The following is a 15433-nucleotide window of genomic DNA, read 5'->3' as shown; positions in this document are numbered from 1 at the left end:
ATTGGACATCATCATCATTTAATGTCCATGTTTTAAAAATAACTTTTGAATTTAAATTAGACTCCAATGCTTTCTTAAAAATTGGAGATGAATTAAATAGAATATTTAAATCAGTCAGGAATTATAAACTTTTCCTTTCATGAAATTGACCTTGTGTTGTCTATCAGAATTATAATTCTTGTAATGGTGTTTAATGGTTATCATTATTGGCATGGTAAGATCAGAGTATCAGCAGAATTGGTAGAGTTGCAGATAAAATTTCTGCAGTATTTTGTAACATCCATGTGTGTTTTGCAATCAAATCCTACCAAAGTTAATTTTGACTTTCATCTTTCAGTAACATAAAGTACCAGTCGAATAGTGGGATTGATATAATTGATTATTTCTGAAAATTTCTGGCCTTGAACAGTTCTTAAAAATTATTATAGTGCTAGACTAAATCATCATCATCGTTTAACGTCTGCTTTCCATGCTAGCATGGGTTGGACGATTTGACTGAGGACTGGTGAAACCGGATGGCAACACCAGGCTCCAGTCTGATTTGGCAGAGTTTCTACAGCTGGATGCCCTTCCTAACGCCCTAAATGTTTTCCATTATTTTATGTCTATGTTCAAACCAGACATTGAATTTTATCAAGGAATGCTTTGGTGTTAATCTCTGGAAGTCAATTAAATAAGCACCATCTTTATACCATAGTTGAACCAGTTTCCTATGACCCTCAATTATAAAATTGTGACATTATTATAATAATGTAGAAAATACATAATCACTGACTTGTATCATTCATTAGTCAGGAATTTTGTTTCCAGAGGTTGATAAATTGTAAGCATGTATAAATGGTGTGTGTGTGTGTGTGTGTGTGATACTTATAGGTAATGCATATATGAAATATATATCTATTGTTTGTATGTGTACATGTCTATATATCGTGTAACTGTGTTACAATAAAGTTTGTAACCTGTCGGACCCCTGTGTGTCGTGTACAGAGAGAGGAAGAGAGAATAATTCTACTGGGTCCTTTTTTCAGGTGTGCATCCTATTATATCCCATAACTTATCAATATAGACAAACAGAAACTGATAAAATAAGAATCAGATACAAATAAGTTTTGAAGTCAATATTATCACTGAAACCCTTAGAGGCTGTGCCCCAGCATGACCACAGTTCAATGATTGAAAAACGGTAAAAGAATATGGTGCATGTGTGTGTGTGCGCACACACGCATGTATAATGCACATGAGCTTCTCTTATCTTCTAATTACCTTAGCCTATCTCTCTCTTATCTATTTCTATCCTCTCCTGCTTCCTATTCTATTTCCTTTTGATACTCTGTCTGTCTGTCTCTTTCTCTCTGGCTGACATGTTTCTCAGTCTGTTTTCCCCTCCTTCTGTTCCCATTTCACTCTGGCCACTCCACCTCCCACCCCTTTGGGGTTTTTCTTTTGTTTTTTTTTCCTTTTGTTTTTTTTTCTTTTGTTTTGGTTGCTTATCTCTGTTTCAATACTTTCTTTTGGTTGCGTATTAGTTGGTTCTCTCTCTCTCTCTCTCTCTCTCTCTCTCTTCGGTGGCATGTTTTTTTTTTCTCTCTTTGTCTCAGTTTCCCTACTGTCTTGTTTCCCTACCTCACAACTATTATTGGTTTTCTCATGATTTCCTGATGTACTTTTGTGAGGATTTTTTTCATATCACTGCCACTCACTTGCCACCACCAAACTAATAACACCTTAACTACAACTAAAGATGCTTTATTTCTCTCTTTATTATGATTGTCACCGTCTGTATAATAAATAAATATATATATACACACACACACACACACACACACACACACACACACACACACACACACAGAGTTACTCATACATACATACATACTAGCTGCATCCATGCTTGAAGCTTGCTAACTTCCTACATTTGGATACCTGGATTGTACTTATCTATTACTGAATATATATATATACATATATACACACACCTACCTGTTTTTTTTGTTTTTGTTTTTTTTTTTATATATGTATCTTCATATGCTATTAGAACACAATCTATATATTTGATTTTTTTACGTTTTGGACATTTCTCTCTTTCATATTCTGTTAATGTTCATAACTTTAAAAATGATTTATTATTATTATTATTTAATCAAAATCTCACCTATAATGGAAAATCCTTTATTTTGCCTCTCACCTTTCACTCTATTAACAGTGAATGCAACCATAAGATAGCTGGTTTCTATGAAAAGGACACATTATATGGAAGTCAGGAAATAACATTGAGTGGAAATTGTTGTTAACCATTAACCCTGTTGATACCAACTTGTCTGTGATGTCTCTGCTTCTGCTTATAGAAAACTTTCAATATCAAATTGTTCATATTTAAATGAAAACCTTCCTTGATAATTTTGAGTTGGAACAATTTTGTTAGTTCCTGTTCCAAACAGCAGTATAATATTGAAGTTCATTTTTTCCTAAATGAACTCAAATTCTTGTTTGCTTCTTTTTTTTTTTTTTTTTTCCCTCAAAATTATTTGAAGCACACTGAAGCAGTGGGTATCATTAAAATATGTTCATGAAAAGGTTTAACTCTTTAGCATTTGAGCCAGGCATATCTGGCCCAAATATTCTACCTGTTTTATGTTCAAAGTAACCAGATCCAGTCTCTCATACCTACCCTGCATTGTCATTCTAAAAAGTAAGCAATCACATTGTCATAATCTCAAAGCTATGAAATAATGCATAAACAACAAATATGTATTTCTGCTATATTTACTGAGTGATTCGTTTATTATTAATTTGGTAAGCTATTAAAAAGTTACTTTGATAAAGGAGCTAAAGTAGGTTCAATTCTTTATTTTTTTTATAAAACACCAGTTATTGTAACATTTTGTTTTGTGAGAATTGAGAATGTGAGAGGAGGTGACAACAGCTGATGTTGTTTAGCCCCAGATCTGCAATGATCAAACAGACCTATGTGTAATAAAAGGCATTTTGTCTGGCAAACCCCACCTCTTTTATTCAAAGATATTGTATCTAGGTGTGATTTGAGAGATTTTGTTGCTATTTTTAGCCAGTTGAGAGATCTATACAGATTCTTTCATTGACTCAGATTATTTTTTGTAGTCAAATTATTAATAATTATATTTTTGTATGCTGTCAACTTAATGTGACAGTCCCCTGAAGGGAATAATACTACTGTTGGTTAGACTTAGGAAGCTGCACTGCTTCCTGTCGGCCTTGACACATTTCCTGTGTCCTTATGTTTACAAGGGGGGAGACAAGCACCTCCACCCAGCTAAGCCTGCATCCAGAGACATGGTTCTGAGTGTTTGCTCGTCATCAGTCTGGAGTAGCATGACCTGCCAGTTGTATCACTTCATCGTATCACTACTGCATAAATCTCTCTCAGAGATTTAGAAATGTATTATTTCCAAATTATATTTAATTTAAAAATTGCTTCTTACTAATTTCACAGTAGTTGAGTTAGTAGTAACCTTAATTTTATGGTTTATTCAAGGAAAGGTAGGGTCTGTTAGGTTAATAGTAGGGTCTGATAGTAAAAAGGGAAGAAGAAACCAGCATTGTGTTGCTGTAGTTATTATGCAATGCATCAAGATTTTTGGTTATCTTAATGATATTACTGCAAAGTTTCTGTTACCCCCAACCAGCAATATCTGTTCTCAGTCAGGGGATACTTCCTTTAAATGACAATTGTGATGCTTTCATCTATTCATGTGTCCTCAGCTGTAACCAAATTCAGTTGGAGACAGAAAAGAATGTAACATTTTTTGTAACCAAATTCAGTTACACAGAAAAGAATGTTGCCTCAACTTAGCCATAGCTGAACATACTTATCATCAAAGATGTTCCAGTTATAACCATTCATGTCTTTTTTAAAATTTTTTCTCAAGACCTAGTGCTCATGTATATAGGATCACACTCTCTACTCTGTGTACATTTTTCAAGACAGTAGGCATGTTTCTAGAGGCTCCTTTGTTGCCTGGTATATTTCTTTATTTCTATAATCTATGACAAGTGACCTTTCATACATTCTGGGGGTGAGGGTAATGCCCTTTTTGTTTTGTTTTTTAATATTTTTCCATATGTAACTGTTTTTAAAATGGCAGGGTATGATATAAGAGGTGTTTAAAATCTTGTCAGTATGTTTTGCTGAGGAGATTTGATAAGATAGAAACATTTTGCTTTTAACAGTTGGCTCCTTTTGTGATAATGATTTTAATAACTAGATTGTCCAAATGTTACAGTTGATTTTTCAGTATGAAGATGTTTAAGGATTTAATAAAATAATTAGCTCTGGCCAACTGAAGTCTCATATTATCATTCATATAACAAGGTTTTATTTTGAGAGATTTTAATTTAAAAATAACACTTGCATATATGTAGTCTTAGATAGGTTAGTATTGAGAGTTGAATGTAGATCCACTCCAATCTGCATTGTTTTTATTTTCAAGAAATTTCATTCATCTGAGCTTATTAGAGTTTTCAACCTACTCCGTTATATATAAGACTTCCATGTTTTTGTATTTAATTTGCAAAGCATTTCCCTGTGGTATTTTCTTCACAACCATATACTTGATACAACAGCCCTGCCACTGAGCTTCCAAACTATCTATCCACTTTCATTCACAAGATTTAGTTGAATCTAACCAAGAATCACATGATTACAAAATTAACTTTTTATCCACACAGCCATGCTACTAAACAGATGATAACTGAGAAAAAATAGTTCAGAAGATTATTTCACAATGATACTAAAATAAATTTGAATACTCACTCCATCTTACCCTAACTGCACTTAATTTAATTTAGTACTTCATTCATCTAACAAGAATTAAACATTCAGTTTGTATGGCTTTATTCAAGAGAGCTTTAAGGACTAATAGTGAAATAAAACATTTGGCAATGTATGTTGTAGATAAAAAAATCACTCGTTAGCTTTTGGCTGGTTATTTAATGTATACAGGGAATGAGATTTGATGGTTGGCATAAACATTAAAAAAAAATTTTTTTACTTTCATTTGACAAATCTCTCCTGTTGGTGAATCTATTTTGTCGAAAGATTTTGTATAAGTGTTAGAAAAAAATTTATTACTTTTTTTTTTTGAAAATTCCAAGCATAGATTTCCCTGTGTATTTGAAAGTCATTACTTATTTAAACAATTTTTTCTAGTAATATTATCATCTTTGTCATATATCTGATTTTTTTTTTTACCATACTTGTGTGGGTTTCACCACCTGTCACAGTTCTTCATCATCTGATATGCATAACAGAAAACCACCAGCTGATTACCCTTCCTATCACCTACCAGTTTTCAGTATAAGCTTATGACATTTTATCATGCCACCAACAGTAACAGACAACTGTATCTGATTTTTTTTTTTTTTTTTTTTTTTTAAGAGTTACTTATCTCCAGGATAGATTGCACTTGTTGCATCTTGAAGAGACTTGGTTTCTTCCATTCCATTGTTTTATTTTAGCATAAACTACTTTTCCTTACTTCCAGCCAAGAAAGTCAATTATTGAAAGATGTATACCAGACATTGAGCTCTTAAACATGTGCTACATGCACAGCTATCAGTGGAGTAAGAGAGGTGTTATATACTTTTCAGTGAAATGCAACAGGATAAGTGGATAAACCTAAATTATGCATCATATATACATGCTGACATATCTCAGATATTCATTATGAAGGGATTGTGTGTGGATAATCATCATTGCAACACTACATTGAGGTAGTTTTTTTACTGCTAGAAGCCCTTCCTGATGCCAACTCTCATTTGTTTCCAAGCAAGGTAATATTCCTTCAGTGTACTGACCAACAAAAACATTCTAAACATGCTTCCATGGAGGACTGCAAACAAGCAACACTTTGCATGAGCAATGAGAGTTTTGTTTACAATTAACACACACCATATCAAGGCTTGTCATTAAGCCCAGATATGTTTTTCCGGTGGACTACAAACAAATGGCACTATTTGTATCAACAGTGAGGCTGTTTTTTTTTTCAATTAGTGCACACTTGTCATGGAGAGAATACAAACTCACACATTTACATACATATCTAATCATGATCACAGAACCTCTTTTCTGTGTGTGTGCCCCACTTCATATACCTTATATGATGTTTAATGTTGTTTCACATTCATGTTGAATTATGCTACAATCTTATGTTCTCTTTAGAGAACACTTGTATGTATTACCAGTTATTTTGGTATAGTAGATTTTTGCTGTTCTTGCTTATGTCTCCTCACAGGCATGTATATTCAAACAAGTTGCTTCTTAAATTTCTCAACTCTCTTGTTCAGTAAACACTGAGTTAAACTTGCAAAGCTGTTTATTTTTTCCTTTCGATTTTTAATGTTTATTTTAGCGGGTTACCAAACTATCAGTTTGGTCTCCCAGCTAAAACAGTTATGACAAATTTTAAAGTTTGCTTGACATTTTATAAGTGTGAAAGGGATTAAAATTTTGATGCTCTATATCAAAGGTTCTGACAAGGATAGGCAGAAAGTCAGAGCTTGAGACAAGAAGACACTTTCAACTAATCAGAATTCTGTTTCATAATCAGTTTGATTGGTCACCTTCCTCTGTCGGTTGAGTAAAGTGTCATCCAAGCTAATGTTTATTGGTAATTAAACTTGTCTTGCAATACTTGTGCATATTTATCAGCTTTGTTTTAGTTGGTAAGAATTATCAACTTTTCCTGTGATCGTAATTTGAGAAGACATACAAAAGTATGCTAAAGATCAGACATAATCTCTTGTGGGTAAAAATTGTAAAATTTATTATAAACAACACAAGCACTTTGTAATTTAGTAGCTTTCTACCTGTTAAACAGAAATTATTTTTATTTCATGAAAATTTAATAACATCTGGTCATAAGTGAAATTATGCTAAATACAACTAAATTGAACACCTTTTTCCCTTGGCTATATTGGCAATTCTAGAAACTTTTTGGGTGCGAATTTTACATGAGTAGAAGCTTTTTTTTTTTTTTTAAACAATTCTTATCCTGAAAATTGTCTGCGTAAATTACACAGGTTTTTACAGTGAGTAAAAATATTCACAATACATCATGATTTGATTAGCAATTACTTTTGTTAAGCATTGTTTATTGTTTATCTTTGAAAAAAATGTATTCCATTCCTTACATTAAAGCTATTCAGTTTAATAAAATTAGTTTCATGTAAAAAATATCTAAACGCCTTTTGTGTATATAAACATTAACACAAGCTATCATTGTATTGACTCTCTAAATATAATTAAGCAGTCTACGAACCAGTAAGGAACCTTCAACATAATCATGACATTCTAGAAATAGCAACCAAGTCACCTTCAAATAACAATAAAAATGGAATTAGTTATGACTGGAAGCTGAACAACATTGAACAACTCTCAAATATACATCAGCCCCCAAAACATTCTTGACTACATACATGGATGACTATATCATTTCCATGTTACTTATTAATCTTTCCTGGGTTTAATTTATTTATAAAAGTGATTAATCACTAGTTGGTTCTGCTCTACTATTATTTACACATAATTATCATATAATGCCTTACAATTGACTCTAAATCCTACCTATGTACCGGCTCTTTTTTTTTTTTCTCTTTTCAACCCAACTGTGCTTCATCTCCAAACTGCAGTCTACTGGAAATCTTATAGTGTACATGTCTACGTGAGGGTTTGTAAAGATGTGGAATAAAGTTACTTGCTTGAAAACAAGTAAAGGCTGGCATCTAAAAAGAGCATCAAACTGTAAAATACTGATTGAAGATCCCCCATCTAATTCACGTCAGCATGAAAATAACATATGTAAAACAGTGATGATAATGTCATGTACACACGCATGCACATCACCCACGTAAACAATTGGTATACAAATGAGAGAAAAATAGTTTATTCATTTGAAGTAAATGTTTCACCCTCATTGTCCTTCAGATGACAAATAGAAGAATTGCACATCGGCACACATTTTTCTACCTGTGGATGGTCAAGTTTAGCACCAACCACAGAAGTATTACCCATCTTGGAGGGCCTGCAAGTGTCATAAGCTCCAGCCTTCCTTCAACTAAATTTAAAAAATAAACCAACATGTGTGACTCTGCAGCAAAAGTAAATCTGATATGGGATAGTAAACATTTAAATTGAAACTTATATCTCTTTTTCGATACCCTAGTATAAGAATTTTGACATGTGTTTGTATAAAGTTGCTAATGTTGGGGTGGGGATTCTGTTGAGAACTATGGTGTAGTGTTCATTAGACTGAATCAACAATTAGGACATATAGATTGGGTTTCACCAGGTCCGTTCTCACATTTTTATTCTCTCTTATATTTCTTTATATATATATCTGCCTGTTTCATTTCATTTTAAGACTAAATTTGTATTAGCTGTTTAATTTTATAAAAATGGGTAACAAGTTTAATTTACTTTCTACATTCCTTAAAATAGAGTAGTACATCCACTGCAGACTGGAGGTACACTTGAGCTTTTCCATTGTCTGTATGGTTGCTATGCAAGCAAGGTAGCCATACAGTCTAAGGTATTTTGGGGAAGTTATGATAATGTTTTCCCAAGAGCATTTGTTGCATAATAGTATCTTGTTGGAAGGTTTTGAGTTCAGTCTCAGGTGTGCCCTCACAATCTGATAATAAATAACAGCTACACTACTCAAAAAATAAAACTTGAAAGATGGGGGTCAACATTCTGAAATTTTTTTTTTCCTCACATTTAGCTCATACAAGCCTTTTAGGTAACTTCTATACACTACACATTTACTTGACCTGCAAGAAAAAGGAGCTAAATTTGTTTTAAGTCTCTTTCTACCTATCTTAAAGTATTGGACTAAGATTAAGTAGACTAGACAGACCCAACCCTCAAACTTGGAAATAGATTAGGTAGACAGAAATTGAAGAAGCCTTTCATGTGTGTACTATACATATATATATATATATATTTCTTCTACACAGTTTTATATTTTTCTTTTCATCATTCTATTTTCATTATCTTTACAGTATCAGCTGTTGCTGTCTGGAGCAAAAGTCTCAGGGAGTAAACTCTCATGAAAACAACAATGCAAGGTCTGTCTCTTACAATTTCTATTATTGATATATAATGAATGAGCTGGGATGTATTTTGACAAAAAGTTTTGGGAGGTTTTTCTTTTTTTTTTCTTTACATGATAACAAGATAATCTGTATTCTTTAGCTTGAAATAGTAGATATATATTCTGACCCAAGTTCATTTGGATTCTTAGATGTAGCAATTTAATTTCATTTAGGTTACTGATCCCCATGACAAATAAATGAATGTCATATGATCTCTACTCTGGTTTCATGTAAATCTTATATTCAGTAATTATTAATGCACTGTTATTTGTACTTGGGTTGAAATCCTGCTGGGACACATTTTACTTGCTTCTTATTCCACTAGGACTAATTATGAACAAATATTGAGCCAAGTAATTATACTACTTATAAATACAAACTTTGTCTTTAAAAAGAAATCTGATTGGTATATAATTGGATACATAAAAAAGGTAATTCTTAATTAAAATAAAATTTGATTGGTATATAATTAGGTTCATAAAAGCAAGGTAATATAATCACACTCACTGTTTACTGGTGCTTATATGGGAAGTTTTTATAAAATCAAATTAGTCAAACACAGATTCAGGAAATGTCATTGCATTTGTTCAGAGATAAAGCATATTGTCTAATTTTCCTTAAATCTGTCCAGTTTTAAATGTTTGAAACTGTGAATTAGACGTATTCGTGAAATATAAACTTCGAGTTCATGAAGAAACTGCTATATTGTTGCTTAACCTGTTAAAAATAACAGCTAAATCTCTTATTATTCACTATAAATTTAGTTACTGTTTCGAAAAAATGACAGAATTGACATAGTTTAGACACCTTTATTTATTTGTCTGTTCAATCAGGGCTGTACTGGAGCTGAACCAGAACACTATACACTCTAACAACTTAGGCTAACTCACAGATGACTATCTTTGTAAGTATAGGAAATAGCAAATCAGAACCACGTAATCTTTCCACTTGTAGATAAAAGGTTTAAAGTTAACTGATTTCCAAAATTATCATGCATGCAACAGTACATTTGTCACCCACATCATACTGAATTCAATGCTAAAATACTTCTCACTAGACTAATCGACTTGAGTTGTAAACACATACTGTCTATAGAAGTGACATCACCTAATAGCAAGAAAATTGTACTATTAACTCATTGTTCATGAATTCAGTTCCAAAACAAGAAATTTATTAAGTATTGTAGGTAGTTTATGTAATTTTGTTATTTCAGTTCACTGACTCTCTTGCAGTTAAATAACTCCAATAACTTCATATTATATTCAAGGGTAAATTATGCCTCATCTTTCTACACTCATAAACTGGGACTAAGCACTGACTCATAAAAGTCCTTAATGGACACTCAGAAGGAATTTACATTACCAGGGATAGCACTTGTTTAATGATATAAGAAGCTATGCTCTACAATTAACTATCTTTTCATTAACTTGGTTTGCTTAATTTAAATTCTCCTTATTAACATAGACTACTTTGAAGTTTATATCAATCAATTTGGTTTAAATCCTCCTCATTGCCCAGCTTGGCCTTTAGTTGTCCTTAACTGAGGGTACTAAATGGAAAGGACATCCATGTTATTAAAAATGTTAATAATTTTAAACTTAAATACAAGACCTCATTTGTGATGAAGGATATATTTAACCCATTTATTATTATATTTCTGTTAAAATATACTGACATTATTTAAGTTAATTTTGAAAATAAGGAATTTACTAAAATATTAATATTCATTAAGATGGTGTTTGCATCATAACATTAAATTTTGAAAGGTATTAATTTAGATAATTCTAAACAGGGAGTTAGTAGCATAGGCCAGGGGCCAGTTTAGAAAGGTTGGTATCAAGTGTCAATGGTATCAGATTCCTCTTCCTCCATATTTGCATTCCATCCTTCTGAAGTCAATGAAGTAAAGTACCAATCTCAAAGTTAACTTTGATGAGATTTAAACTATAGACACAAGGCCTGAAATTTTGTAAGAGGGAAGCTAGTTGAGTCCATTGACTCTAGTCCACAACTGATGCTTAATTCATTAACCCCAAAAGGATGAGGCAAAGTCAACATTGGTAGAATTTGAACTTTGAATGTAAAGACAGACGAAATGCTGCTAAGCATTTTGCCCAGTATACTAAAAATTCTGCCACCTTGCCACCTTAACTCTACACATAATATTAGTTTCAAATTTTAGCACAAGGCCAGCAAGTTTGGGGGAGGAGTAAGTTAATTACATAGACCCCAATGCTCAACTGTACCTATTTTATCGGCCCCAAAAAGATAAAAGGTAAAGTCAACCTTGGTGGAATTTGAACTTGAAATGTAAAGATGGATGAAATGCTGCTAAGCATTTTGCCTGGCATAGTAGCGATTCTGCCAGCTCATTGCCTTCATCTAGACTTTACAAAACATTTTGATGACTGTTCTGTTGTAAAAATAATACGTTAACATTTGCTCCAATTATATAAATTGTTTTAATTTGTTAAAATTGGTTAATATTTCAAGAGAAAGGATATGTCCTATTACGTTTTTTGATGCTTCTGTTTTCTAAAAATATTTGGACATGTACTAAAATGTCAGTGTTACAGTTGAATTTATAATAGATGAACTTTACAGAAAGATCAAGATTTTTATATTTTCCCATCTTTCTTTTTTTTTATTTTATCAATTTCAGAATTAATTTATTAAATGTCTTACAAACAAATTATTTTTTTGCCTTTTTTTAGATAAACATTTTTTTGTTTGCATTTATACGCTAAATGCACTTTGATATGAGGAATATTTTTCTGCTTCTCAATTTCTTTTTATAAACTTTTTAATCATTTTATACCTAATTTTTGTTATTAAAATTCTTAAAAAAGAAATCTAATGGAGCTTTTTCCTAATTTTATTTCTATAAAAATTTTATCATTTTATAATTTCTCCTTCAAATCTTCCCTTTGTCACCTCTGTGGTAATAAAAGAAATTATCACTATCATCATCAAGGTAGTAAATTGACAGAATCATTTGAGCATGGAATAAAATGCCCTGCAGTATTCCGGATCTCAGCATTTTGGGTTCAAATCTTATCGTCAACTTCACTTTTCATCCTTCTGAGGTTTATTGAAGTATTAATGTACCAGCTAAATACTAGAGTCAATTTAATCAAGTAACCCCTTCCTCCAAAAATTCGAAGACTTGTGTGTTTGTGTTAGGAATGATTATTATTGTTGTTACTTTTTATGAATATCATTATTTTCGTTTCTCAATTTATTGCAAATCTAGTTTTCTCTTATCCTCATCCACCTTCACTTAGCAACCCTGCCCACTACCACTAAGTTCTTGATAATGATATATTGCTATATCTCAGTTGTCAAGGGAATTCATTACAACCACCATTGCCAACACCATCTCCACTACCACCAACACCATTTATCAGTTTCAATAATAGAACTGAAAATAGGTTTGCTGCAGAACTGTGAAGTGATTCACTGAAGCGGAGTCAACTTGACGATGGACTTTTTTCCCTCTCCTATTTGATGAACATTATTAATCAAGTTTCAATAAGCTAATAACACTTTTAGTTGAGGCTTAGCTTAGCTTAGCTTGGGATTCTTTCTATTTTCATTTTTTTAATTATTTATTTCATATTTATACATACATATACATACACACACTGAAACTAGTGTGCTATATATTTTTTGTTTGTTTTTTCTCTGTTCTATTGATTTGTTATTGTTTCAGTTGTCAGTTGTCATTTCTACTATTATACATTTATAATATTTATGATATTAGCTTTTCTATGAGTATTGTGGACTGTTCTATTTCAGTAGTGATATATTCAAAACTCACACAACAAACAGACACACAAGTTTGTATATATTGAGAGAAAAACTGGATATAAGAGAAATCAAATGTGGTGTGCAAGAGAGAAGGCAGTATGGAGAATGGTAGTTGGGTATAGAAGTACCGTGTGATGTGTGTGGAAAGATCTTGTGGAAGAGGAAGACATGGAAAGAAGTACTGAAAATGACAACAAAGGACAACAGTTGATAAGACTTTGTGCTGGAGTTAAGATCTGATCTATCCATTCTAACATAGAAAAATAGGCATGAAAATGATTATATGTATATATATATATATATATATATATATATATATATATATATATATATATAATTCTTCTGCCTTAATTCTTCGAAACGCCGGTGTTTTAATGGTGGCAGCTGATGAAGGATATGTTCTCTATGTGGCCTGCTTGTCTGTTGTACCTTGTTTATCATTTTGTCCATGTTCTTTTGCCACGTCATGTACCCAGTTATGTATCTATATGTACATGTAGATGAAGGTATGTACATACATGTACATATATATGCATATACTCATATATATATATATATATATATATATATATATATATATATATATAAAAGAGAGAGAGAGAGAGACACACACACTCCTATGCACATGCTTATGTAAACCTTTCACCCACATGCATACACAAGTGATATTTTCTCTATTTTTATACAATTTCAGATTATATTTTGAAAAATGTCATTTATTAATATTGAAAATACACAATTTTACATTTCTTTTGCTTTAAAAAGGTGGGATCATTCCTCATTACTTTTTGATGCCATGCTAGCTTGTGGTGCAAATAACTAGGTGCAGATAGCATTGTTAATAGTATTTTATTTTGTTTGCTACAGAAAACCATATCAGGAAAACACTTCTAGTGGCTTTCACTTCATATGCTTAATTAAAAGGTTATTATTTTTATTATAACATTGATCATGTCAACAGTCCAAGAGATTTCGAGATAAAAAGCCTCTTAAATTTTCAAGAACTTTGGGGGATTTAGATGATGAACCGTACTCAGCTCTGCTTTTTGGGTGTCAATTCCTAAGTCTCTATGCTTTCTTACCAGCTGTTTTGTCCTTGTTATTTCCAGTGTTCATATGACAGCTGATGGGGTTCCTTTTTTATTTTCATGCCCCAGATCCTTCCTCTCCATTTTCTTTTAAAGTCCTGATACATTTTTCTCTTTCTTTTATTTTATTAATATTATTATAAATCAGTGCTCTAAAAGTTATTAAATAATAATGATTATTATCATTACCCTATGGAATAGCAAAACCAGTAGAGAGCCAGATAAAATACACTGCAGTATTAATTTATGTATATCTGCTATGGAGTCTTCCATTTCATCCTTGTAAGTGACTCTTCCATTCCTAAAAATTGCGAGGTTGCATCATCTAGGTTATCTCATATCACCAAAGATTGGGTCTTTAAAACCACTTAAGTCACATCACTGGATACCATCTGTTAATTCTTCTCTCTCTATTTCATTTTTAACCGCATTTCCTTCCATTGTAATGTTGTGTAATGTTGTCATTTTAATGCCCACTTTTCTGTGGTTGCAATGAGTTGGGCAAAGTTTATTGAGGCAAATTTTCTACTGGTGTCCTTCCTCATGCCAACCTTCACTTGTTTCCAACTAATGTAATATTTTTCCATGGCCAAACCTGTTTCTGAAGAATATATTAGAAATGAATGATACTGCTTGTATGATAGTGACAGACATTTTCAACTACCAAGCAATGTCAAGACAAAGTGACATATACACACGCACACTCACCGGGCTTCTTTCAGTTTCCATCTGCCAAATCTACTCACAAGGCTTGGTCAGCCCAGTGTTATAGCAGAAAACACTTTCCCAAGGTGTCATGCAAAGGATCTAAACCTGAAATCATATGTTTGAGAAGCAAACTTCTTAACCACACAGGTATGTTGTGTTTATGAAAAATGAGGTTATCATGTTTGGTGAAAAATTCCACATTTGTCCTTTGCCTTGAATGTCTTCTCTAAAATGTAGAGCTTATTCTCACAGAAAATCACTATAAATAATATATAATACATTTAAGTCACGGAATTGCAAATTGCCTGAGAAGTTAACAAAGGCTCTGATAGAATATGGTTTAGAATCTTCTAGTCACTCCACTGATTGCATGACTTGTGGTGGAGGACTGCAATATAACCCTAACAAAGAAAATAAGTTTTATAAAAGTTGAAAAGTAGTGAGTTTAGAGCTACTGCTTATTTTCACACACTCATATGTACTCTCATTTTCTTATAATCAGAAACCTAGCATTCTGATTAGTTTTCTGTAAATTGATCAGATGTGTTTTAATTCATTGCTTGAATTGATACTTAGAAGTTTAAAACAATGAGAGTTGGGCTCATATTTTACGAGGCTCTGTCTGTCATCCTTGTTGATAATTTAGTTGATTGAATCTTGAGTTTAAACTTGTTTTATCTGGTGGTGTATGCTAGCAT

At 32.2% G+C, this 15433-nt stretch overlaps 1 protein-coding gene across 2 annotated transcripts in view; it reads left to right on the top strand.

Annotated features, from left to right (window-relative positions):
• The window catches only part of LOC106869369 (uncharacterized), a 185761-nt gene that overhangs the window by 96156 nt on the left and 74172 nt on the right, over positions 1-15433 (top strand). For both annotated transcript variants that reach the window (XM_052967147.2, XM_052967146.2), the window contains one exon: positions 9037-9102. In XM_052967147.2, the coding sequence (XP_052823107.1) occupies positions 9037-9102 (66 nt within the window). The remainder of the gene's footprint in view (positions 1-9036; positions 9103-15433) is intronic.

This window comes from Octopus bimaculoides, chromosome 4, assembly GCF_046866305.1.
Source record: "Octopus bimaculoides isolate indiv1 chromosome 4, ASM4686630v1, whole genome shotgun sequence".
NCBI classification, from domain to species: domain Eukaryota; kingdom Metazoa; phylum Mollusca; class Cephalopoda; order Octopoda; family Octopodidae; genus Octopus; species Octopus bimaculoides.
This window is presented reverse-complemented; position numbering and strand designations above follow the sequence as displayed.